The sequence below is a fragment of the Mus musculus genome, chromosome X (genome assembly GCF_000001635.26).
Source record: "Mus musculus strain C57BL/6J chromosome X, GRCm38.p6 C57BL/6J".
NCBI classification, from domain to species: Eukaryota; Metazoa; Chordata; class Mammalia; order Rodentia; family Muridae; genus Mus; species Mus musculus.
The window spans coordinates 152,256,753-152,283,365 of record NC_000086.7 but is presented as its reverse complement, the minus strand read 5'-3'; the positions used below and the strand labels follow the sequence as shown (position 1 = coordinate 152,283,365).

Genomic DNA, 26,613 nt, shown 5'->3' with positions numbered 1-26,613 from the left:
CTGTCCTTTTGTATCTGGATTACTTCATTTAGAATGTTTTTAAGGTTCATCTATGATAGACCCATCTCTCCCTGGAATCCTCAAATATGATGTTAAGCACGTTACGCATTGATAAATACTAGTAATACTGTTAAGTCCTATTAGAAGTGTTGATTCTTCCATTAAATCTTCCCTTTAAAGGCCGGGCGTGGTGGCGCACACCTTTCATCCCAGCACTCGGGAGGCAGAGACAGGCGGATTTCTGAGTTCAAGGCCAGTCTGGTCTACAGAGTGAGTTTCAGGACAGCCAGGGCTATACAGAGAAACCCTGTCTTGAAAAACCAAACCAAACCAAACCAAACCAAACCAAACCAAATCTTCCCTTTAAAAAACTTTCGTGTTTAATGGTTTGTGGATTGTTAACCATTTCAACTCAACTCAGGCTGTTTGTGAGGCCCTTCCTTCCCTTATACCTGTTATGGTAATCTCAGTCAACCAAGCCCTTTGGCAGCCAGACATTTTATCCTCACCTCAGCCTCCTTGCTTCTACATGGATGCCTAGAGGAACCTACACTGTAACCACCGCTGCTTGCTATGGAAGGACAACTGCAGCCCCAGAAGGCACCACTCTGACCAACAGTTTTCAAACACCTTGTGCTTGCTTATTATTATTATCACAAGCCTTAGTGAACCCCAGCATTTATCTTCACATATGCCAGAGAGAGAGAGAGAGAGAGAGAGAGAGAGAGAGAGAGAGAGAGAGAGAGAGAGAGAGAGCACCTCTATCTCCTCTATGTGTCCCTTATTGCAAACTGTTTGGCTCATTTCTCAAATTACCTGGGAGAAGAAACCTTCCTGTGCTGCCCTTCTAGTGTTGCAACATTTAAAATAGTGGTATATTGTTTTGGATCTTTATCATTAGAAGAGTGACTAAAGTAGCATGAAGAGGAGACAGTAGAAGGAAGAGGCAGGACAGTGGCAAAACACATGCTGCCACCATAGCAGCAGTGGTGGGAGTATCATTAATTGTAACAGGGCAGCTGAAGCATTTCAGAATGGCTTGGAACAAAGAACAGTAGGAGGGGCGGAAGTGATAGAAGAAGACAGAGCAGAAGTATAGAAATGATTGAAGAGGAAGAGCCAGTGCTGAATGATAGGCTAGGGAATGCCAGAGCTGACAAGCTGTTGGTCCCAGTCACTAATCCAGTGCTCCGGAGCAGCCAGACTTTAACACCCTATGCTTGAAAATCCTTAACACTGGCCACTATCGGAGCTGAGGGCCCCAGTTCCTGGTGGGTACCCAGGAACTAAAAATAGCATGTGCACTGCTTCTGGAGGTTGAAGAAAATAGCTGTCAAGTACCAGGGTTGTTGGTGGTTAAAACCCAGGGTAGTAAGTCCCGCATCTGAAAACCTAGAAAAACAAAACAAAACAAAAGAATCTCTTAGTGTGCTTCTTGGTGCTTTTCATATCTTCTTTGGAGAAAGAAACTTCAAATATTTCTTTAAAAATTTGAAATGCATGTGTATGGTGTTTTGCCAACATGTGTGTCTGTGCATCATGTATATGCCTGTTTTCTGCTGAGGTTGGAAGAGGATATCCCTGGAAACTGGAAATTAAAGACAGTTGTGAGCCACTATGTGGGTGTTGAGGACTGAACATGAACATAGATGGGTCTTCTGGAAGAACAGCCAGCATTCTATTTTTTTTTTTTTTTTTTTTTTTTGGTTTTTCAAGACAGGGTTTCTCTGTGTAGTCCTGGCTGTCCTGGAACTCACTCTGTAGACCAGGCTGGCCTCAAACTCAGAAATCCGCCTGCCTCTGCCTCCCAAGTGCTGGGATTAAAGGCGTGCGCCACCACTGGTTGCACAGCCAGCATTCTTTTTTTTTTTTTTAAAGATTTATTTATTTATTATACGTAAGTACACTGTAGTTGTCTTCAGACACTCCAGAAGGAGGAGTCAGATCTCATTACGGATGGTTGTGAGCCACCATGTGGTTGCTGGGATTTGAACTCAAGACCTTCAGAAGAGCAGTCAGAGCTCCTAACCGCTGAGCCATCTCTCCAGCCCCCACAGCCAGCATTCTTAATTGCCAAACCACCTCTCCAGCCACACTTTTTTTTTCAGATGTATGTGTATGAGTGTTTTGCCTGTATGCTTATATGTGCTTCATGTGTGTGCTGGGTGCCAGTGAAGGTCAGAAGAGTGCATCAGATTGCCTGGAACTGGAACTACAGATGGTGAGCCACCACGTAGATGCTAGTAATTAAACCCAGGTCCTGTGCAGGGGCAGCAAGTGCTCTCAACCACTAACCCACCTCTCTAGCTCCCATTTCCTTTTCTAGTTTTGCTTTTACTTATTTTTGTTTTGTTTTGTCTTTGAGACAGTGTCTCACCATGTAGCGCTTCCTGGTCTAGAGCATGCTCTGTAGACCAGGCTGGCTTCACAGTCACAGAACTCTCCTTGTCTCTGCCTCCTGAGTACTAGGAATAAAGGTGTGCACCACAAGGCTTTGCATGGCCTTACTTTTGCCCTATATAGACAAGGCTGGCCTCTAACTTGAGATCTTATTGTTTCTTTTTCCTGAGTACTGGGATTAGTCATATGCTGCCATGCCCATGTATTTATGTGTTTTGTCCTTTTTTTTTTTTTTTTTTTTTTTTTTTTCCAAGACAGGGTTTCTCTGTGTAGCCCTGGCTGTCCTGGAACTCACTTTGTAGACCAGTCTAGCCTCGAACTCAGAAATCCGCCTGCCTCTGCCTCTCAAGTGCTGGGATTAAAGGTGTGCCCCACCACTAAAAGTTGTTTTATTGGCTATCCAAAACTTGGGCTCAGCAATAGTCTGTTACATGAATGAGTCATTTGATTGGTCCAGGAGATTTTTCCAGTTGCTGGATACATTATTTAAATATATACAATATACATGGCATAAAAGAGAAGGGCCCTACAAGGGCCTGAAGAGTCATTTTTCCTCTAGGGGTATGTCATTTGTAGGTTGCCCAGGCTCCAGTAGTTGGTCCCATACTCATGCACATCCAGGCAGCACTAATTATAGTCAATCAGTTGTTTTAAAAGAGGGTCAGAGAGAGCTCAGTGGCCATGAGCACTTACTGCTCTTGCAGAGGACCTGAATTCAGTTCCCAGCACCCACATGACAGCATCCACTGTCCAACTGTCTGCAACAATGTTTGCGAAGTTATGTTGTCAGAACTTCTATGGGGCAATGTAGACAAAAAAATGAAAATATTTAAGGCAACAGAATCTTAGAGTTGATTAGCTATAGTAAACCATTCAATTCTCTATATATTAACACCCCTTTCATAAGAACTCTAAAAAAGCATATTACAAAGTATAGTTGAGACTAGCCTGGTAGCCTTTTCCCTCTCCTTCCTGAGGATAAATTCAGGCATTTTACAGTGTTCCTTGCAATTGAGTATGCCTGGTGTCCAACTCCCCTCTTTTCAGTATCCCAAGAACCTCTTACTTGGTCATTTCCACCATTAATTGACTAGAGTGTAGATGACAAAGACTACAGTGAATCCATGCTTTGAAGATTTCAGTGGAGAAAATAGATTGAGTTTGATTCCTATAATAATGGATAACAGAATCATGGCAGTAACCAGAAATTTTTTTATTAACCTATGTAAATCTGTAATGATTATTTTAGTATAGTTTTCCTAGTACCAAAACTGATGGCAGCTAGATCTCTGAGTTAGAGGTCTATAGAGTGGTTATCAGACAACTAGGGCTACACAGAGAAACCCTGTCTCAAAACAAACAAAACGCCCTACTGGTTAGATAACAAAGTCTAGCACTGCTAAGGAAGGCTTGTCTAGGTACCAAAATGCAGAGTCCTAGCATTTCTTTTAGTTTGCAGAAATCCTTTAAAGGAAAAGGGCCCCTTTAAAGTAAACCTTCACACTTATTTTAAAAAGTGTAGTCAAAGCCGGGCGGTGGTGGCGCACGCCTTTAATCCCAGCACTCGGGAGGCAGAGGCAGGCGGATTTCTGAGTTCGAGGCCAGCCTGGTCTACAGAGTGAGCTCCAGGACAGCCAGGGCTATACAGAGAAACCCTGTCTCGAAAAACCAAAATAAAAAAAAAAAAAGTGTAGTCAAAATTTCCTTCCCTTCCTTTGCCTCTGTTTTGGTGACATAAAAAAAAAAAAAATACCCACATCTCTTGAAATACACAAGTATTGATTTTGATTAACTGTTAATCTCTGCTGACCCAGACTATCTTTACGGTCCACCAGTTAGAGTGGAATTAGAGTATACATGAAGTTTTTGTCCTGAGTCATTTTATTGGTCCAGGAGATTTTTCCAGTTTCTGGATACATCATGTAAATATACACAATATACATGACATAAAGAAGAGAAGGGCCCTGGTAGGGGAGGAAGACTCATTTCTCCTCTGGGATTCAACAGGAAATAATAAAGAGATACAACATTTTAAAAATTATTTTTATTACATCTATTTTATGTGTGCACGCACACAAATGGTGACCAGGACAACTTGCATGAGTTGATTCTCTCTTACCGCGTGGATCCCTGGGATTGAATTCAGGCCACCAGGCTCGTGTAGCAAGTACTTTTACCCACTGGGCCATCTCACTGGCCCAAGATACAACATATTTATAAGACAAAACAAACAAAAATGGAGGGCAAAACTGCAAGTAGCAAGATCTCAGAAGCAAAGAAAAATAAAAATAGAAAAGTGGACTTTTTCATTTTCTCAAATGAACATCTGAGTCCATGACATCAAACAATAATTTGCAACTGTTCCATCATGTCCGCTAAAATTATGTGCAGGTCTGGAAACTCACACTTGCTACATTGTCATCCTTTTTTCCTCCTTTGAGACCCCATGGGGAGTTTCCTTGAGACCAGACAACTGAGGGATACAATATTCACGCTTGGCTTACAGATGTTCTGCAGGACATGCTAGCCTCTGCTACAAGTGGCTAGTTTCAGAGTTACAGCTCCACTTTGGGTTACTATTACAGAAACAGTCAAAAGCATAGACAGCTTGCTGGTTCATGTCTGCATACAGTCAAGGATTTGGAAATAACAAGACTGAAATGTTGAAGAGACATCTGAGGAAAAAGGCCTATGCAAATAGCTGTCCATTTTGGAATGAGCACAGTGAGAATTTTCATGACCCACGTAAACAAGCACCAGTATAGAAAATCTCAAAAGAGATATTCCATTCTATGGGTGTGGCCAATCTCTATCCTGTCACCGTTATCTTTGCCAATAGGCTTCTGAACAAAGTGGCCATGATAGCAGGCATGGGCTCTAAGTCAGGGTTGCCCTGAAGGCCAATCTCATTGTAGTTTACTGTTGAATGCTCAACATGCCAAAAAGAAGTCCTTTGCCTTGATGATAATTGATTACACATGCACTGCAAGAAGTCAGTCCTGGCCCTCCAAAATTCTGGCAGGAAACAGAAAAAAAAATCTTGGTTGCAAGCATGTGCTACCTCTCATGAAAAAAATCACAGGTGACAGCAAGAGCCCAGAAAGCAGAGACAGGGGTATGAAAAACCATCCTCAGTTTTGGAATCAATTCAAGGAACTTCATATGCCCAGATGGATTTAACTTGTAACGGACCAGTTTGGAAACAGCTCCTGTTTCCAACTGCTACAGGCACACACATATCCTTTGCCCTTTTTGAACTGGAATGTCTGTATATGCCTTCCCACCATTGTATATTAGGAAGTGGTAGGGACGGATAATGCGTATTTTTACATTTCACAGTTCCATCCATAGAGAAAAACAGTACTTGAGCCATATGTAGGGATTGTGCCCAAGGCAATTCATTCATATTTAGCACCTTTGAGGTTATGCAGTAATGGGATGGGACTTAAGAAAACTTAAGGAGTAGATATATTTTGTACATGGATGGAACATTAATGAAATTAAGTATCAGAGAGCAAACCATAATAGTTCATTTCCAAGATGACCCCCCCAATGAACCCCATCCTCTTAATTCCTTCCTTCTGAATATGGTCTAGACCTTCCCCCCTTTCCCCTCCTAATGGCTTCTAATTAATATTGTCAATTGCAAAAACAATGGAATGTTATTTCTGAGATAGTCATTTCTGTTTCTTGCCCATCTTGATCTCATGAAGCAATCAGCCATATTGTGAGCTGCCCTGTGAAAAATCCACCCACATTCAAGAAACTGAACTTGTAAGAAACTGAGTCCTGCCAACTACAGAACTTCTAAGTACATCCTAACCCAATATGCCAGAAGATGACAGCTGCACTGGCTGACATCTTGATGGATGCCTGTGAATGACCTTGAAGTCAGCTAAATGGCAGTTTTGACTTTTGTTTGAGACAGGGTCCCATTCTACAACTCAGGCTAGTTTCAAATTTGCAATCTTACCTGCTCTTACTTCCATAGGTTTGGTTTTAAAGGTATGTGCCAACCATGTTACTGCTTTACAGTAATACACACTGAACACAGACAGGCATGGCAATGATGCCACAGAACAATAGCAATACAAGCTTCTACCTAGCTGGCATTGCTGATGTCCCAGTTGACTAACAGTTCCATTATGAACAATAGCCTGGTGGCACACCATACTTAGACCCCCCTCTGAAATAAATAGGGCTTTATTTTGCATCGAAAATGGTTATTACAACCCTGTCATGTTTTGGCTGGGCCCAGCGTATTATCCTAGGGGTCTATTCCTTATATGCTTACTCAGAACTTGCCAAGTATCTTACATACTTGAGTGTGGCACCCAGGATTTAAGCACCCCCTAATTTCAGGTCTAGGACACATGGTTAATGTTTCTCTTTCAGGGCTCTGGTGGTCTTGGTCCAGACCCAAATGACTTCCAGAGTGTCATCCTGGATCAGCAGACTTCATACAGTGCATAAGGAACAGAATTCACAAGCAGTGTAGGGCTGGAAATGCTGCTTGATCTGCCTCTTTCTGAACTGACCATACAAGATTCCCACCCTCCCAACCCCCAGCCTTGAAGTAGCAGAGGACTCAGACCTGGTTCTTGTTTTTCTCCTCCAGGAACTCTCAGAATAGGTACTTTCAGGTAGATTGGGGAAAAAAACTCACTAAACCTAGTGTTTGGACATGATTTAAGGCACAGTGGAGACACTGAAAAGCTACACAGGAAGAAATGCAGAGTTGGGCCAAGAGAGGAATTTAGATGCTGGATGTGGTGGCACATCTTTAATCCAAGCACTCAGGAGGCAGAGGCAGGCCTCCTGTGAGTTTGAGGCCAGCCTGGCCTACATAGTGAGTTCCAGGACAGCCAGGGATACTGACTCTGTCTCAGTAAGAGAGGAGAATGGGGAACAGGGGAGGAGGGAGAGAGATTTGTCCTTAATAGAAGCAGTATCTCTTTCCACCCCTGCATCCTCAGGTGCTACCCTGGCAGGAGTGAACTGTCTGGTAGGATGTAGCAGCAAGATGGTGTCTGTAAACTAAATGACTCTGAGGTAAAACTTGCCCACTCGGTGCTCTCCCAGAGGAGGAGGGAAAGCCCAATTGAAAAATGGCCCCCTTCAGATTGGCCTTTGGGCAAGCCCAGGGTGCATTTTCTTTATTGACGTCTGATATTGCAGGACCTAGCTCACAGGGCTGTGCCATCCCTGGGCTGGTGGTCCTGGGTGCAGTATGTAGGCTGAGCAAGTCATGATGAGCAAGCCAGTAAGCAGCACTCCTCCATGGCCTCTGCATCAACTCCTGCCTCTAGGCTCCTGCCTCCTTCCCTGGATGGACTACAAGCTATAAGATGAAATAAACCCTTTCTTCCCCAAGTTGTTTTTGGCCGTGGTGTTTTATCACAGCAACAGAAACCTAATTAAGACAGTTTTGAATCAAAAATGGCTACATGGACACTGTGAAAGGAGCAGAAAGTGTATAAGGGATATGTCAGGGAAATGCTGCGAACGGCTGCCTGAAAATTGGTAAGGGACAGGCCCATACCACAAAGGACCCCTACTTGGCCTGAGAAGTTCACTAGCCTAGGAGATGTTGTAGGCACCATCTTTACCTTTCCTTTGGCCGCTTCTTCCTGTGCCTAGCTTCCTGGACTAGAGTGGTAGTAAAGTATCAAGATCAAGCTCCTTTGGGTGTCTCTTCTGCTACCTCCAACTCTCACTGGAAACCAATGGCTGGGCAAAGGCAAGACCCTTGATTGAAACTTAGTATCAAAGTGGACCTGGGGCAGGGGTACTCCCTGTTTCCTGGTGTTTACCTTTCAGCATAGACTAAAAGACTCATAAGGCAGGGAGGTCTAAGCCATGCTCCCACCCCTGAAAGCCACCCAAAGAGGGTGAGTGAGATATATCACTACATTTCTAGCAACTGGAAATCCTGGGAAAGGGGAGAAATGGAGCAAAATAATCCTTCTGAACATATAAATGAGGAAGGGCAAAGTAAGAGTGCTGGTGTGCTGAGTTCCTGAGCTAGGGATCAAGACTTGACTTTAGCCTGTAACACCTCATACAACCTTGAGAAGAGGAAAAACCTTGGAGAAGCCAGGGATGCCTGGAAGTTAGCTAGTGAAAACAGGGCCTCCAAGCTTTTGCTTCCTCCTATATCTCCTAGGTAAACTCTGGACAGAGAACTCTCAGAACCATAAGAATGTTCTTAGTCTTTAGAGGGTTATGGTTCCTTCATGAATATGATGCAATCTGGTGGGTCTTAATCTGAGAAAAATGCATATAGATACCCACAAAAACATGTATAAATGTATTTCAGAGGTCAGTCCCTGATCAAGCGTAGTCCCTTCTTTCAGGCTCAGAAGGGCGAAAATACAACTACTGTAGGACTGTTAATAGGCTAAGTCAAAGAAGGCAGACACAAAAGGAGCGCATATTGTATCATTTCATTTATATAAAATGTCCAGAAGAGACAAATGGGAGGAAGGAGGGACTACCTAGGCAATGTCTTCTGGGGTTGTAAAAACAGTCTAAACTTTTTGCAGTGATTCAATGACTGAAATATACTAAAAGTCACTGAATTGTATACTTGAAGTGGATGAACTGTATCTATGCACATTTCATCTCAACAGAGCAGTTTAACAGTGACACAGACGTTACAAATTAACCACACATTCATTAGGGGCAGGAAGAACTAATGGAGAAACACCAAGGATGGTCTGACTCACCAAATTACATATTTAAAACAGCTCAACTTTATAGCATGGAAACTCTACCTCAATAAAGCCATGAAGAAAAAGTCCCCCAGAGAATAGAAAATCAAGAGCACAAAGCTAGGGGAAGCTGTCGTGCAAATTATCAAAGGGGGCCAGTGCCCACCAGTCTGCAATGGCTTGGGGGAAGACCAGGAAGGATATCTTTTCCAAGGTTAGAGAGAAGTTGGTGAGATTTGAATTCAGAGCCCTGCTTCCCTGGCCCTGGCACTACTACTAACTGGCACTGCAGCTGCTCCACTAACAGGCGAGGAAGGTTCTGCTCTCTTTTTGAAGAGAAATGCACTTCAGAAACATGTTTCCAAAAAAAAAAAAAAAAAAAACATTCCTAAGGGTTTTATTTCTAATGAGGAAAATAATAAAATAAAATTAAAATAGGCTTTAGTTGAAACAAAGTTTGTTTTGCTTTTTTTTTTCTCCTTTTGAACAAATTAATTACACACCAACAATCTTCTTTATTACAGCATGAACCCAGGAGGAGGAAAGGAGATAGGGGAGGATGGGCAGGAAGGGTTGAGGTGGGTGTGTGGACAAGCACCAAAAGCCTTCAGACCATAGGCAGCCCTGCTCAACCCCAACAAAATTCATTTAAAATAAAAGGGTGAGGACAGCTATGTGAAGTTTCCTCCTCCTGGGTGGAACAGTAAGGGGAAGGGAAAAGATGAAGGGGAGAGGAAAGAAGTAAAATGGACTGGGAGGGGGGGGGGAGCAAAAGTGTGAAGTGGGGAGGGAAGGTTAGTGTAGCATGGCCTGACCCAGGGTCAGAACTGGGGATAAGGGAGAGGTCCCCCAGTTTGCATGTGCCCTGGATTTGTCTCTGGAATGGTGCTGGCCCAGCCCCAGTAGATCCCCTGCCCACCTGTCTATCTGCCTCTGGTGTCTGGGAATGCTGGTTAGAGGTTACCAGGGACGCAGGACTCCAGGGGCCGGCCCCCAGGAGCTGAGGTCTGAACAATACCTTGGAGTCAGAATATAAAAGTCACGATCTTGGGGATGGTGGTGAGGGGGAAGTCTCTCCACCTACCCGCCCACCTCCAAGAAGCAGGCTTGATGGTCAGAAAGGATCCTTGAGGCCAAGGAAGGATCTTTGTTGGGGTCTGTGCTAGGCTCAGCCACTGTCACAATTGTTGCAGAGATGGCTGCTGTGGGCAGGACATCAACAGCCGGGAAGTCAGAGTAGAGAAAGGGGCTGAGGTGTCAGAACCAGCCTCTAACACTGGTTCTAAGCCATCCTGGTCCTCCTGGATGCTGGGGCTGCCACTGTTGGGGAAGGGTACAGGAGGGACCTCACCCCCAGTCTCCTCCTCCAGCTCCTCTTCCTCCTGGACTTCCTCGGCTTCTGGTCCTGAGCTTCGTACCCTCTTTGGCTCTAGCTCCTCTCGTGCCGGGTCATCCGGCTCCCCACCCCGATCCACCTTCCTCCGTCGTCTCCTCTCTAGGGCTCGGCCTCGTGTCCGACTCCCATGGCGCTCTGCCTTCTCCAGCTGTGAACACAGAAGGCAAAAAGACTAAATTGTAAGTGGGGTCTGGTGGTGCATGACTGTAATCCCAGCACTTGCAAGGCTAAAGCAGGAAGATTGCCACGAGCCAGGCAGTGGTGGCGCATGCCTTTAATCCCAGCACTTGAGAGGCAGAGGCAGGCGGATTTCTGAGCTCAAGGCCAGCCTGGTCTACAGAGTGAGTTCCAGAACAGCCAGGGATACACAGAGAAACCCTGTCTCGGAAAAAAACAAAACAAACAAAACAAACAAACAAACAAACAAACAAACAAAGCCATGAATTCTAAGGCTAGCCTGGACTCTCTATATAGCAAAATCCTATCCCACTCTCCCTCTCCTTGCGTACATGCAAGTAGTCAGGGCTCTCTGCCTACTTGGCCTGACCAGGCCATGTCAATAATGGCTCCTCCTCTCCTTACCTCCAGAAGTGTCTGGACCCTCTTCAAGTCTGGAGGCTGCCCAGCCTGCAGCAGCTGCCAGATGCTATGATTCTCATCTAGGGTCACCTCAAGCAGATCCCCTTCCATCATAAGTTCCTCCAGTGGGGCTCGGGTTGCCTCAGGCAGTTCCAACACAGGGCCAGACAACTGTGGTAATATTGAGGATAGCAGCTCCAGATCTGGAAGATGCAGGGACAGGATGGATTAGAGGCTTCCCTTGGTCTTATCCTACACCGCTATAACAAAGCTGAGGACATCAGGGGCCACACTGATAATATCCATTCAACATCCCACTCACACTACAGCTAGACCTACCTCTCTTACCTGAGCCCTCCTCTGTGGCTACCTTTTCAGGACTGGTCACACTGTCCCCATTCTCCAACAGCCCCTGGACCTATCAAATATCAAGATCAGGAAAAGGCAAGGGGTAACTGAACTGAAGAGCCAGGCCCTACTCTTCCTTCACCCATGCCAAACCTGGAAGACTATCTCTTGGAGGAAGGCAAACATGGGGTGTCAGCTGAGAGCAGGGTTTAGGAATTTGGACAGATAATAGGATGGAACAAAAAGGCTGGGCCAAAGGAGATTTAAAACAGGAGAAACAGGGGCAGAGCTAGGGGGACAGGAATTTGAAGTTAAGAGCTAGGCTAAGCAGCTCACCTTCGGCATATTGCCAGTGCCCTCTCCACCATCTGAAGGGTAAGCCAGGGACTCCTCAGGCTTGGATTCAGCCTGTAGCCGTTGGCGCAGTTCAGCCAGCCGTCCCAACAGAGCAGTCACTTCCTCAGAGGCCAAAACCTGTCTGGCACGGCCTTGCCAGCTGATGGCTCTCTCTGTGAGGCACTGTAGAGCCTCACCCTCAGGCAGCCGCACAGGCAGTCTCTGTAGGGCTACCAGCAGTGCCAGGATGGTTTCCAAGCGTGGGCGCCGTGAGCGCATACACAGAGGGCACAAGAATTTGGTGTCCCATTCCCACCAGGCCAGCAGTGGGGATGAGGGAAGACTGGACCTCTGGGAGCTGAGGAGGCGGGGTACTGTCACACAGCGCCCATGGAACCAGTCCTGACACAGGTCACACTGCAGAGCTCCCACCCCAGCTGGCACTTGCCCACACACGCAGATAGAAGCTGTAGAGGAGGCTGTTGTCAACAGTGCCAGTGGACTTGGCTTGGCTGAGTTGGTACGACGAAGCTGCAGTATCCCTTCCTTCTCCTTCTGCTCCCCCTCTTTGAAGGCCACGATCTGCCGTGCCCAGGAAAGGGGGAAGAATAGGTAAACAAGCTGATTCTTTCGTTCTCTGAACGCAATACCCCACTCCCAAACCAGGAAAACTGAGCTCAGGAAGCAAGTGGTCTGCCCATGGTCACAGGGCTCAGACAATCATCACCAGGCTCTTTACCCATCTGGAGCTAAGCTTCTTACCACAGAGCCTGGGTCCCTGAGGTCCTGCGCAGACAGCCCCAACAGCTCTGTGTCAGATTTGTACAACCCCAGCTCCTTCTCCATCCACCGGCTGCGTTTGGTGCTGTCTGAGCCGGCGTCTGCACACGGGCAGAGCACCTGAGGCAGGCAGACAGAGGCAAATGACCAGGCTTCCCTACCTCCCCGGATTCTTTCCTCCCCTCACCCATGCCCCCTCAAAAACTCATATTCTCATATAAACTACCTCAAAACAAGTCAGTCTTATAAAAAGAGGCTATAGGTAAAAGTGCTCGGTCTCACCTCCAATAATGTATAGCAGGAGTTCTTCTTGAGGAAGGTCTTGGAGGCCTTTTCTCTCCAGGAGTGTGCTGTCAATACCTGTAGCTCTAGCTGTCTCAGTTCCTCCAGCCCCACAGGGAGGTCCCGACCCACAGCTACGAGGCCCTCCAAGTCATCCAAGCAAGGGTAGTGGTCACCATTCTGAGCACAGGTGAGAGAAAAGGGCAAGTTGAACTTGCAAATATCTCCTAATTCTCTATGTCTGGTCTGAGCTGGGAAGATGGTCTGCCCTTATAATCTCAAAGCAGAAACAAATAACATTGTCCTCAGGAGTACCCTCTACCATGCATGACCCCTACATCTACTAACTGGCTCAGTCCAGGTAGCCAGTCAGCCTTCAGGGATACTGACTGGACTATGCTTTTGTGGTCTTCCTTTTCTACCTACTGCCAGGTACCTGTCCCTTTCTACTCTCATAACACTTGTCTCCTTGCTCTACCATCCACATCCCGGCCAGCCCCCCACATCCTTCAGGCCAGCCTCAGAAGACCCTCTCTTAATATTGTTCTGCAAACACTTTGCCTCCTCACAATATGTGGTACCTCATCACTCTCTCTAGCCATGCAACACAGCACAAGCCTATATATCATCTCTTCTAGCAACATGGAAAATCTAGGTGTGGATGGGGGTGGTCCTTACTTGGATCTCATCCACATCAGCAATCCATGCCCGGGCCTTAGCAAGAGCCTCCTTGAGAGACTGGATATTGGGCAAGTGAACAGGGATGTTTTCTGCTTCATGGATTATGGCCTCAAGTGTGGCTGGTGGATGCTTCTGCCTAAAAACAACAAAAGAAGGGGCGGGGAAACAGGCCGGTTTGCTCTATGGATCAGAGCACAGCCTGATCAGTACTTGTACACAGCTGTGCTCTTGTTATTCTTTCTGCCACTTCTGTGCTTTTATGTTGGTAAAGATGGTTGCCAGGTTCTGCTTGCTTCAGATTGCATGCACCCACATAGCCTCCACCATAGCTCTTGCACCTATGTTTGCCACTCTGTCAGCCTGCTACAAGTTTACACTCTGATCACTTGTGTATCCTGTGGCATCTTTTTACAAATATCCACTCATCTGCTTGTTTCCTGTGCTTCTGAACATGTTTACATGCTGGTCTATTGGTACTGGGCTACACACACACACCCCAGCCTACCTCTGCCTCTATGTATCCAGACTTAAAATGAAAAAGAAACAAAGAAAAAACAAACAAACAAACAAACAAAACTAAAAACCAAGACCAGAAACAAAAGAGCAGAGAAACTCAATATACCTACACTGGGGAGTAATGCCCAAGGCCACCCACAGCCATTTTCTTCAGATTCTCCACTAAAATTTGAAAGTAAAGAATGGCAGGGAGGGGAAGGGTTGGACTTACCTGGCCTCTAAGCAGAGGTGGGCTTTCTCTTCCCAGCGTTCAGCGATGGTCAGCAGCTCCTGAAGCTCTGCCTGGGCCTTATCCACAGCAGGGCTAGGGGCTACACTGGCGCCCGCAACCAACAGTCCCCGCATGATGGCCAGGGTACCCCTTCGGGCAGAGGGAGCCAGCGTGCGTTTTACCTCATCCAGCCACCGCGCCTGTTCCACCTGCCTTTGGAGCTGCTGGGCTTCAGGTACCTCCACACCCAGCTGTTGTCCTCTCTCCAACAAGGACTGCAGCAGCCCTGGACTGGAAGGCTGTGAGACCAGGGCCTCACGGGCCTCAGTCTGGTAGGCTTCCACCTGTTCCAGAATACCCTACCAGATACAGGATGAATAAAGAACAAACCCTTCAGATGAGGCCACTTAAGAGGACCCACAACACATCCTGTTCCAGCACCTCCCAACACAACCTTTTGAGAAATGGAAATCTGCCATGGACTCAACTGTCACTGTCTGAACTCTAAAACAGTAGTTCCTGTAACATTTGACTGCTCATTACGATATCCTACGGAATGCATTAAAATGTATATTCCTAGGCAGCTTTATTCATGATTGATCATAAATTTGTACTTTACTACTTCTCTCTACATGGGACTCTGTTCTCAAAGCACCCTAAGAAATATTATGCTATGTAAAACCCTCATGCTCACTCTGGGGTCCCCTGCCTTCTCCATCCTACTTCTATTTTTTTTTTAAGATTTATTTATTATTATATATGTCACTGTAGCTATCTTCAGACGCACCAGAAGAGGGCGTGAGATCTCATTACAGGTGGTTGTGAGCCACCATGTGGTTGCTGGGATTTGAACTCAGGACCTTTGGAAGAGCAGTCAGTGCTCTTACCCGCTGAGCCATCTCTCCAGCCCCCTACTTCTATTTTTATAAACTTTATTTATTGTTTCAGGCTCAATAAGCACCTTTGTTACCTTTTACTTTCTCAGGTAAACCTTCCATTGTCTCAACAGCTTGTACTCATATCTCTGTTCCTTGTCCCAAATCCCAAACCTAAAACCTTGCTCATACTTTGCACTATTTTCTCACACATGCACCCTGTCTTACCTAAACCCACCTCTCCTCACCTTGACATCCCCAATCTGGTGCATGGCACAGGGCAGGTTGTTCATCTGGCCCAGAAAATCCCGTAGCTCAGCCAGGGTCATCTGTAGGCCAGCCACCCTGTCAGGGCTATGGAGTTTCATGTATGAGATTTCAGATGCAAACCCAGGTCCCTCCTTTCATGTGTGCCAAAACCACTCCTCACCGTATCTGTTCAACTTCAATCTTGTGTCTCAATGTTCCCACAATTGCCTAGGCTACAGGGAGGGGTTTTAAATCTAAGCCTATTCATAGGGTGAAGGGATAGGAGCAGAGAGGCAAACAGTTGGAGGGTGAAGGAGCTTATAAGCTAGTGATGCTAACAGAAGCCACACTTTATTCTTACATCTCCACTAACCGGCATGGAGTTGGAGAGAGAACCCCAAGCCTCATATACTAGAAAAACAGGAAGGTACACTGCAAGCCCCTAGACTTTACAATCCACTGTCTACTGCAACTATGCTGCTTTTCTTGTTTGTGTCCTATTCTAGCCCTTAAACCTCCCACACTCCTCCCTGCTCACAAACTCCCTCAACCTACCTCTCAAATCTTCTACAGATGTTGATTATAAACACTTCTAATTTTTCTTATTGTCAAGGCTCTCATTCTCCATGAAAAGTTGCCTATCCTTGCACTCTGCAGTACTTCCCAGGCTATCACCTCATACTTGGCAACTTCCTGCTAATGTTCCAAGGACCCCACTGTATTCAGAATCCACCCCTTGTAACACACTTTTCACCTCACATCAACATACCCAGCTTCCTGGCCACTGACCAATCCCAGAGCCCGGGACACACAAGCCTCTGCTTCACTCAGGCAGTTTTTCAGTCGCTGTAGAAGCTCACTGTTAGGAAACCTTCGCTCACGAGCCTCAGATTCTAGTGCTCTCAGTTCTTCCAGGCCTGGAGAAAGAGCAGGAAGGATTAGGCAATATTAATTCAAGGCAGAGGAGAAGGGCCAGAGATACAGAAGAAACAAGAATAGAACTTGTCTGAAGAGTCCCTCTAACCTCCCCATCCCAACCCCCAGCCCCAGTCACTCACTGCGCTTCCGCCCATCTTCCACCTCCAGGGCCACTCGTACTTTGTTAGCCCAGGTGTCAAAGGACTCAGCTCTAACTTTCAGTTTATGCAGCATGGCAGGGAGCTCATCCAAGGTGTACCGATACCTGGAAAAGCACAGCGCAGAGTACACTTTAGCCCAACTTGGCACTCTCCTCCTTCCTTCATATAGGCCCTAGACTTACCGAAGGTACTGGCGGCTACTGGAGCACTTGCAGAGGTCATTGATGTGAGAAAGGCAGACAAGGCCATCTGGGCAGTCATAGCAAGCCAGGGCAGATAGGAAACATGTGGTCTTGCACTTTATGCACTGACGTTCATCATCTGGAAGCAGCTCAAAAGCCTCTCGCTCAGCCTCGGTGATACCCTGGGGCATACAACCCACACATTGTTCAGAACCAGTCAGGGTGGCAGAAATCCCATCTCACTATCAGAGTAACTCAAACCTTTCATGATGGTTGTGAAGACTGGAAAGCCAAGCTTCACATCACATCTGCCTTCTGTCAACTCTACAATCTCAAAGCAGGGGTTCTGATGGATCATAATTGACAAGATCAGTATGGACTTCAGGACAAAAAAAAGAGAAGAAGATAGAAAAAGTTGGGTAAGATTCAGATTAGGAGCTGGGCATTGTAGCAAGTACTTATAATTCCAGCATTCAGAAGGATGAGGCAGGGTTATTGTGAACTCAATGCCAGCCAGGGCAATATAGCTAAATATTTCACAAGAGTAAAACCAAGGACAAGTGAGATGAGTCAGCAGATAAAGGCTCTTGTTGCATAAGCCTGGCAGCTTGAGTTCAATTCCCAGAAGCCATGTTAAGGAAGAAGGAAAAAGACGGACTCCCCAAAGTTGTCTTCGTACCTCCATAGGCTCACTATTGTACATGCACCACACACCCAATAATGAAAAAAAAATTAAAATGTTTAAGACAAAAATAATCAAAAAGAGATTAAAATGAGAACAAATGGTCTTTTAGTGAGAGAGATGAAGACTGTACACCTAGGCAGTAGAGAGGTCGAAATGTAAGGTCTGTCCTAGGAAACGATGCTGGCTTCAGTTCCTCGATAGTCACATGTTTCAGACACTACTCATGCTTAGCAAATGGAAACACTGGGCACCAATAGGGCTTACAGAAGAACAACTTCTGGGTTTCAGGGGTTTTTTGTGTGCTTTTTTTTTTTTTTTTTTTTGATTAAAAAAGCAATCCATGCCTAAAAATGAAAAGCCAAATATGCAAATATGTTGGCATCACTGAAGACAACAATTACGAGCAACTTCAGGAATTTTAAGAAGAAATGTTGGCTCCAATAGCTTTGTCTTACACATCAACTTTAAGCCTCAGGACTTACCTGTGCTCAGGAAGCATAACTTATTGAATTATGCTACCATATCTTTCTTTTTTTTTTTCCTCTGTATAGCCCTGGCTGTCCTGGAACTTACTTTGTAGACCAGGCTGGCCTTAAACTCAGAAATCCGCCTGCCTCTGCCTCCCGAGTGCTGGGATTACAGGCATGCACCACCACGCCCGGCTTCTATTTTTTTAATTAGTAAAATTTCTTGAAACTTCTATGTAAGGCATGAGGTCAACAAAAATTACAGATCTTGCTCCACTAATGGGTCGCCACCCATTCATCATGTGAAAATTACTTAAATCTTTCTAGATTTGTTTATGCTCTTATCAGCAGTAACTATCATCCTTATTAGATTGTTTTAAGTATTTCAATTAAGAATTTAGTATATTGCCGGGCAGTGGTGGCGCACGCCTTTAATCTCAGCACTTGGGAGGCAGAGGCAGGCAGATTTCTGAGTCCAAGGCCAGCCTGGTCTACAGAGTGAGTTCCATGACAGCCAGAGCTATACAGAGAAACCCTGTCTCGAAAACCCAAAACAACAACAACAACAACAAAAAAACCCAACAACAAAAAAAGAATTTAGTATATTAACACTATGGAATATGAAGTACTCAACAAATATTATTCTAGTTTTTAGGTAAGAATATGCATCTCATAAGCATAACTCATTCTACTAAAGGATAACAGAAGAAAACCTGCAATAAGTAAGGGTCTGACTACAATTTTGAATCCAAAGTTAGAGAATGCTAGAAAGATAAAGCCCCTAGAGTTCTTTAGATCACACACATGGGTACATATTGAGTCATCTTCATAAAAATACTCAAAAACGCCGGGCACGCCTTTAATCCCAGCACTCGGGAGGCAGAGGCAGGCGGATTTCTGAGTTTGAGGCCAGCCTGGTCTACAGAGTGAGTTCCAGGACAGCCAGGGCTACACAGAGAAACCCTGTCTCGAAAAACCAAAAACCAACCAACCAAACAAATAAACAAAAAAAACACCTCAAAAACACACATCATCTCTTAAAGATCTCATGATTATCGTGTCCAGAACTCATCTTTGAGTTAAGTGTCAAATGTACACAATTCTGTCCAAATAGGAAGGTAGGTCTCTATTCTTACAAACTTGATTTTGTTCCTTTTCATACTGTGACATAGCATGGGGCTATCATTTAATAATGTAGAGGATATGACACATTGGAAAAGCCAAGAAATTTACCAACTAATACAAAAATGAGCCGGGCGGTGGTGGTGCACGCCTTTAATCTCAGCACTTGGGAGGCAGAGGCAGGCAGATTTCTGAGTTTCAGGGCCAGCCTGGTCTACAAAGTGAGTTCAAGGACAGCCAAGGCTATACAAAGAAACCCTGTCTAGAAAAACCAAACCAAACCAAACCAAACCAAACCAAACCAAACAACAAATGAGAAGCCACACACTTCCAACATTACTATAGCTGAAACTTGGCCTAGTTCTAACACTCAGCAAAGTTGTGAATGTGTCTTATGTGTGTATGCTTTAAGACAAGCTTTGCTATGTAGCCTGGGCTGGCCTGAAACTTAGGGTAATCCTCCTTTATATGCTTGCCTTTATATGCTTGCTAAATGCTGAGATTATAGGCAAGCACCACCATAACCAGCCTGTACATGAACTTTAAACTAAAAATGCATTACTCTGAAAACAGGCCACTCAGGATCCCTTAGGACCAGCATTCTTTGTAATTTTTTCTCTTTTCCAATTAAACCCAGTATCTTCCACATGCTAGGTGGTACTCTGCCATTGAGCTCTAATACTAAATTTCTAACACCATCTCATGGAGGATCCTCATTACAGCAGTTAGGTAGAACAGTAATAGCCACTGGGCCACACACAACTGATCCACACATATGGAAAAATCTATTGGAGTAGGGTCACTTTCTACTTGATAGCATTATTTTATCCAAGTTAACAGACAATTAGGAATTAAGAAAATAGCTAAGGGTGCTAGAAATATAGTTTAAGAGCATTTGCTGCTATTGCAGAAGACCTGGTACCTACATGGCAGTTCACAACTGTCATTAACTTCAGTTCCTGGGGATCTCACACCCGTCTTTTGACCTAAACACATAATGCATACACACAGAGTACGTATGTGCAGGCAAAAATACGTATACACATAAAAGTAAATAAAAAACCTCCCCCACCCCTTTTGAGACAGGATCTTACTATATAGCCTTGGATGGCCTGGAACACATTATATAGACCAGGCTGTTCTCACATTTATAGACACCTACCTGCCTCTCTGCCTTTGGAGTGCTGGGACTGAAGGTCTGCACCATTATGCTCAGTCATAAATTACAACACCAAAAATCTTTTACAAATTAAAAAAAAAAAAAAAAAGCTAGGTATGATGGAGCATGCCTAATAATTTCAGGTCTCAGGAGACTGTGATGAAGGATCAAAAGATACCAGGTCTCAAAAAATAAATAAAATAGAATTTCCTATGAAACATTCCACATTTTAATCACCTTCTTCATGCATTAATACTACTGACACCAGCAGCTAGTATACTGCAAGGGTAGTAATAAATTCTTTTACAAATATCCAATCACTCAAGCTTTACAACTACCATTACAAATATCAAGCTTAAGCTGCGCGTGCTGGCACACACCTTTGATCCCAACACTGGGAGGCAGAGCTAGGTAGATCTGATTTTGAGGCCAGCCTAATCTACACAGCAAGTTTCAAGATAGCCAGGGCTACATGGAGAAACCCTATCTCAAAAACAAACAAAATCACGCTTACATATTTACTACCATTTTACAAGGCAGGAAAGTGAGACTATCAGTGATATTTTAAGTAACTTGAAGGGACTAAATGATCAGCAACAGGGGTTTATATGTCTATTTTAGTGGGTCTTTGGCATAAGGGTAATAGCTACTAAACCATAGCCTGAAATTAATGAACAAATATTCTTAACTCACTCAGCTACCTAAAAAGACAAACAGATTTCCCATTTTTCAGATGTGGAAGCTCACCCTCAGTGAAGTAAACTGACCTGTGCAAAGTTGCCAGGTACTATAAAGACTAGTATTACATGTGTTTTTCAATTCAGGTGTACCTAGCTCTTTTCCCTACATGCCAAGAATAACAGAGGCCACATCTATCCCCGGAATTTACCCTTTTCTTCCCCAACCTTTACCAGCCTAGGATCCCGGATCAAAAGCACCACCACTTACTTTTTCCAACAGAGCCTTTCGTAGACGCCGCTCCTCTTGCACCATAATGAACATCTCCTTATGTACAGCTGCTGCCAGGTTCAGGTCCAGTTTCTCAGGGCAGGCAGCCATCTTGCAAATGAGCTCCTCATGAGAAAAGACACAGTATCTTCGTAGTCGGCGGTAGTGCTCAATGCATTGGCGCCCAGCAGGCAGCTGTGGACAGGTTCAAAGTTGAACTTGACCAAGCCTGAAGGAAGCAGTGTAGCGGCTTTCCTATCTTTCTGCTTCTCCCGACCAGCCCACCACACTCCAGACTTACCCAGTCAGCAGTGCAAAAGTTGACTGCCTCAGCAAAGTTGTAGCCTTGGTTGAAACCACTGTGGTAAGCACGAGGAAAAGTGATGACAAATTCTCCTGCACACTGGTTTGTGCGGACAACCTAAAGGAGGTAAAAAAAGGCTAAGACCATAGAGATAAACTGAGGCTTTCAAGTTGTAGGCAACTTGACCTAAAAGCATCGCCCTAAAGGAGAGAAAGGAAAGCTTCAGGAAAGGGAGTATGACCACAAAGTCCTAGGCCTCTGCTCTGAAAGGTGATGTGAGTCACAACTGGCAGGAAATATATGCATTAAATCACTTCAACTTTCCTAGTAATATTTTAATAAAATTATAAATATCATTTTCTACTAAGATGGCCACAGTTTTCCATTTGATATTCATTTTAATACAGCTTTGAGAGTCAAATGCTTCTATAATATTTATTATAAAACCATCAGATGCTATTATTCTCTCCTTCCCATTTATCTCTTCTGATTATTTGAACAATAGCTTTAACCAATTTAAATAATATGGATCTGGACTAAATTAACAGTAGTGTTGGCTGGCTAGAAAAATGGCTCAGCAGTTAAGAATGTACACTGATCTTGCAGAGGACTAGAGTTAAGTTCTCAGTATCCATACTGGGTGGCTTATAACCACCTATAACTCCAGTTCCAGGGGATCCAATGTCCTTTTCTGACCTCCACTGGCATCTACACTCACATACACATATAACTAAAAATCTTTTTAAAAAGAACAAAAAAGCAATAGCATCCCCCTTTTCAATTTGTTTAGTTTTCTATACATATACTAACTTGAGTCCTAACTTTCTGATAAGAGTCTAAACATCCTTTCCTATACATTTTTGCCTTTCTGTTAAGTCAGTTTTGGGTTTTTTGGGGGAGGTGTGAGGGAGGTTACTTTTTTTTTTTTTTTTGAGATTGCGTATTACTACATATGTAGCTCAGGCTAGCCTTGAACCCACAGCCCTGCTTCAGCCACTCTACTGCTGGGATTATAGGTGTGTAGCAACACTTCCAGCTTCATATAGATTTCTTATCTTTCTCATCTGTACCACTTATCTTCCTTCAATCTTGTGACAGATCTCACTTCTTAGATCCTATGCTCTTTGTAGATTTATTACTTTGCTGTGGCTGAACATGGTCAGAAAGCGTATTTGGGAGGGAGGTGTTAGTCTAACTCTTACAGTTGATTGCATATAGAATTCCAAAATAAAAATCATTTCAAAGGGTTTTTGTTGTTTTAGGCTAGCCCTAGCTGACTACTCTGTATGTAGACCACAGTAGCCTTGAACTTGTGGCAATTATCTTACTTGATTCTCACAACTACTGAGATTACAGGTATTCTGAACTCTTTCTGAACTCTTCCTGAAGATTTCAATGCTATTAAAAGATCTCTTATTGAAACCTGTTTCTTCTTCAAGATGTTTATGTGATTCTTCTGCTCTCGGTGTTTAACAACAATAAAAAAGTTCACAAGATCTATCTTTGTGTGGATCTATTTTTATTCCTATACTAGGTAGGCCACTTTGATTCAAGAAACAATCCTTCAAGAAAATTTTTTTAGGGCTACAGAGGCACAGCAGTTAAGAGAACTGGCTGCTTTTCCCTAGGACCCAGATTCAATAGCCAACACTCACATGGTGACTAACAATTTCTGCAGCCCTACTTTCAGGCGATGCAATGCCCTCTTCTGGCTTTCATGAGTACCAGTAATGCACATGGTGCACAGATATACATGCAGCCAAGACAGCCATACATATAAAATAAGAATCTTATTTTTAAAATTTTATTAATAATTCTACCATTTATCTACTTGGTGATTTCTATTATCTGATACTATACAGATTTTATAACTTTTTCCTACCTTTTCTCATTTTTATCTTTTCATCCTATTATTTCAAGTACTTATTTTCTGTTTTACCCCCTTTCCTGGATTTCACTTTTGCTATCAAAATTTCAATGCCCCAAGAGCTCAGTAGTTTCTCTATATGGTTTTTGAAACAGCATACCACTTTTCAGAGAGGCAGTCCCTCTTATTCAAGACTTTTTGTGGAAGCCCCCCATATATAACATACATATAAATGTATGTTTTTCCTACACATACATATAAATGGGAATTTGATAGGGACATCTTAACAATGTACTCTTTGCAGTCTGCAGTGTGATAAACCTGGCACCCTTTTCCCCCCTTTATAAGATCTTAGCAACCTCAGTTTATATATTTTTTTAAGTTGAAACTTCACAGAAAAAAATAAACTTCTCTTGTTATACTTATCGGACCTCCCTACATCACTACTCTTATACTTAAGGATATTATTATGTAAGTCAAGGGTTGTTTGAAAGCAAGCACTACCATACCTTGGCAGTCAACTAACCAAGACAGACTCAGTGACTAACAATATGGGTAGCATCTAGGGCATGGCGCAACGGACAGATTCATACCTCAGGTAGGGCCTTAGGACAGAGTACAGTAACATTAGATCTCACGACCTTATACAAAAAAAAGAAATATAATTTTAAAGCAATTGTTCAATTCTGGAATTTCTTACTGAGTATCTTTGGGCTGCAGTTGACCATGGATCTATGAAAGCAAAATAATGAATATTTGATCATGTTAGTAGAGTCTGTTTTCCTTTTAAAGTTTATTCCTTCCTGGCAAGCCAATTTCTCCAAGTTGCTTTCTTACTATTTGGTTCTATTTTTTTCTTAGGTTTTTTGTTTGTTTCATTTTGATTACCTGATAGTCTAGGATTCCCTACTTATTCTCTTGTTTTTTTTGTTTTTTTCTTTTTTCTTTTTTAAAGATTTATTTATTTATTTATTTATTTATTATATGTAAGTACACCGTAGCTGTCTTCAAACACACCAAAAGAGGGCGTCAGGTCTCATTACAGATGGTTGTAAGCCACCATGTGGTTGCTGGGATTGGAACTCAGGACCTTTGGAAGAGCAGTCAGTGCTCTTAACTGTTGAGCCATCTCTCCAGCCCCTGTTTTCTTTTTTAAAGAAGACCTGAGTTTAGCTCTTTTTCTTTTTTTTTAAGAGACTTATTTATTCATTATATGTAAGTAAATTGTAGCTGTCTTCGGACACTCCAGATGTCCGAATGGTACGGATGGTTGTGAGCCACAATGTGGTTGCTGGGATTGGAACTTAGGACCTTTGGAAGAGCAGTCAGCACTCTTATCCACTGAGCCATCTCTCCAGCCCCTCCCTACTTATTCTTAAGAAACAAAAAACAACAACAAAAAAAGCTGAATGAAAGCTCCACTCCAAAAAGTACATAGGTGACATTTATCAACTTGTGAGCTTCACTGCAGAATGATCTGGGAAATTCTGAGCTGTTTTCTTCTTACACCAGTCAAGATTCTCAAATTCCCCTTCCCTTCTAAAAAATACTCATACTTTCTGTCTGCAGGAAACGACCCAGTTGTCAACAAACTAATAGGCAAATGAGGAAAGTGGCCAGGATCCATTATGTACACAAAGATGAATCCTGTTTTTACCCTGATTAGAGTAAAACCACCTTTAACTATACTAGCTATACCATGGAGATCTCAATCCTCTGTTCTAATTTTTTCAGAAATAAGTCTTCAGAAATATGTGAGGTGATGTCACATATCAAATAAAATGATGGAAACTCAGTTTCTTTTATGGACATGAAATCATCCACTATTACCTCCAGAATGCCAGGTACTGCTGAGTACAGCCCTTAAGTGATCATAAAGTATTAAATCATGTTGGCTCTTATTTTCTCAGTAGGGGCTCAAGATTCAATTGATTGGGGCTGGAGAAATGGCTCAGTGGTTAATAATACTTGTTGCTCTAGAAAAGACTTGAGTTGGGTTTCCAGTACCCACATCTGGCAGCTTACAGCCTCCTGTTATTCCAGGATCAGGGGATTAATCATCTATTGGCCTCCAAGGGCAGCTCTCCTGCACCCCCACCATGTACATGCTCATACACACGTACTCACATATACACAAAAGTAAAATAAATCTAATTTCTTAAAAACCAGACTGAATTGTAGTGTCTCCGTTTTAGGGTTAAGACTTTTATTGTTGGGGCTGGAAAGATGGCTCAATGGTTAACACTTGTTATTCTTATAGAAAACTCCGATTTGATTCCTAGTACCTCCATGGTGGCTGCTAACCATCTGTAACTATAGTCAGTGCTGGGATCTGATACTTTCTGACTTCCTCACGCACAGGCATACACATAGTACACATAAATACATGCAGGAAAAACACTCAGGCACAAAGGTAAAAATACTGTTTTTAACGTCAATTTAAAAAAAAGGATTTTATCATTCTGTCCTGTTTTTTCCATCTTTATGATTTATCTTTTTCAAATCACTTTTTGTCATTTTACTGGGTCTCAATAAGGAGTAGAAGTAGCCATTTACATGTTTAATTTGTTTCTTTAACCAAGAAGTTTCACAAAATGTTTTAAAATGAACATTTAATACGTAGTGAAAGGATAAATGCCAGGTTTAAGAATTAAATTCTCCCTGAAAAGTACATTTTCTTTCTTTCTTTCTTTCTTTCTTTATTATTATTTATTTACTTGGTGCGAGAGGTTAAAGCCATGATCTTTGACTATATAGCCATCTCACTAACCTGCTAATACACATCAAGAACCTGGTTTGTTTCAGCTCAGTAAATCTGCTACAATTCCAGAAAAATTTGAAGCATATCAATATCTAATATAAATCTTCCTATTGATGATGTATCACCATCACATTTTCTTCTTAAATAAAGTCAGCCTCAAAACACTTCTTGCTTTTATTATTGCTATGGCTTCCACCAATCACCAGAAATGTTTTGTAAATAATAACAACAACAACTCCTCTATGGCACGCCTCACCCAAAGCCTCTAGAATAAATTTCATGATTACATAGATAAAGTTTAGCAGGTAAATTCTTACTCTTTTAAATAGGACTGTGAAATGGATAGCCCCAAATGTTCACCTTCTAAAACTTTGTGAAACTTCTTATTTAAAGAAACAAATTAAATATATAAATACTTTTAAAAACCTGGTCCAGATAACGCAAATCCTAAAAGGCCCACTCTGCTGTTCTATGGTGTCTCCCAACTTATTTTAATTGTTTACTGTTCTCTTTCTTCCACTTATGGGCACACACCCAAGGCAGGAATTGTTTTATTGACCTTCAGGGTGGTGACCAGTGGTTTTATACACAGAAAGTACTTTAGCAATATCTATTTTATAATTTCATAGATGTAAAAACCAAGTTCCAGAGAAGCCTCAGCTAGCAGACCAGG

At 43.3% G+C, this 26,613-nt stretch overlaps 1 protein-coding gene across 10 annotated transcripts in view; it reads right to left on the bottom strand.

Annotated features, from left to right (window-relative positions):
* Positions 1–4,263: 4,263 nt before the first annotated feature.
* Kdm5c (lysine (K)-specific demethylase 5C) overlaps positions 4,264–26,613 on the bottom strand; it is a 45,905-nt gene continuing 23,555 nt past the window's right edge. For 3 of the 10 annotated variants that reach the window (XM_006528770.4, XM_006528771.4, XM_030251274.1), the window contains 14 exons: positions 21,310–21,429; positions 21,009–21,203; positions 16,628–16,809; positions 16,425–16,549; positions 16,136–16,283; positions 15,366–15,471; positions 14,243–14,601; positions 13,513–13,651; positions 12,835–13,014; positions 12,535–12,672; positions 11,773–12,354; positions 11,428–11,506; positions 11,092–11,291; positions 8,833–10,657 (listed from right to left, as the gene is read on the bottom strand). In XM_006528770.4, the coding sequence (XP_006528833.1) occupies positions 10,292–10,657; positions 11,092–11,291; positions 11,428–11,506; positions 11,773–12,354; positions 12,535–12,672; positions 12,835–13,014; positions 13,513–13,651; positions 14,243–14,601; positions 15,366–15,471; positions 16,136–16,283; positions 16,425–16,549; positions 16,628–16,809; positions 21,009–21,203; positions 21,310–21,429 (2,919 nt within the window). In that variant the 3' untranslated portion in view covers positions 8,833–10,291. Of the gene's footprint in view, positions 10,658–11,091; positions 11,292–11,427; positions 11,507–11,772; positions 12,355–12,534; positions 12,673–12,834; positions 13,015–13,512; positions 13,652–14,242; positions 14,602–15,365; positions 15,472–16,135; positions 16,284–16,424; positions 16,550–16,627; positions 16,810–21,008; positions 21,204–21,309; positions 21,430–26,613 lie in introns of all 10 variants that reach the window. The other 7 variants (XM_017318442.2, XM_006528772.4, NM_013668.4 and 4 more) reach the window with 6 other exon arrangements.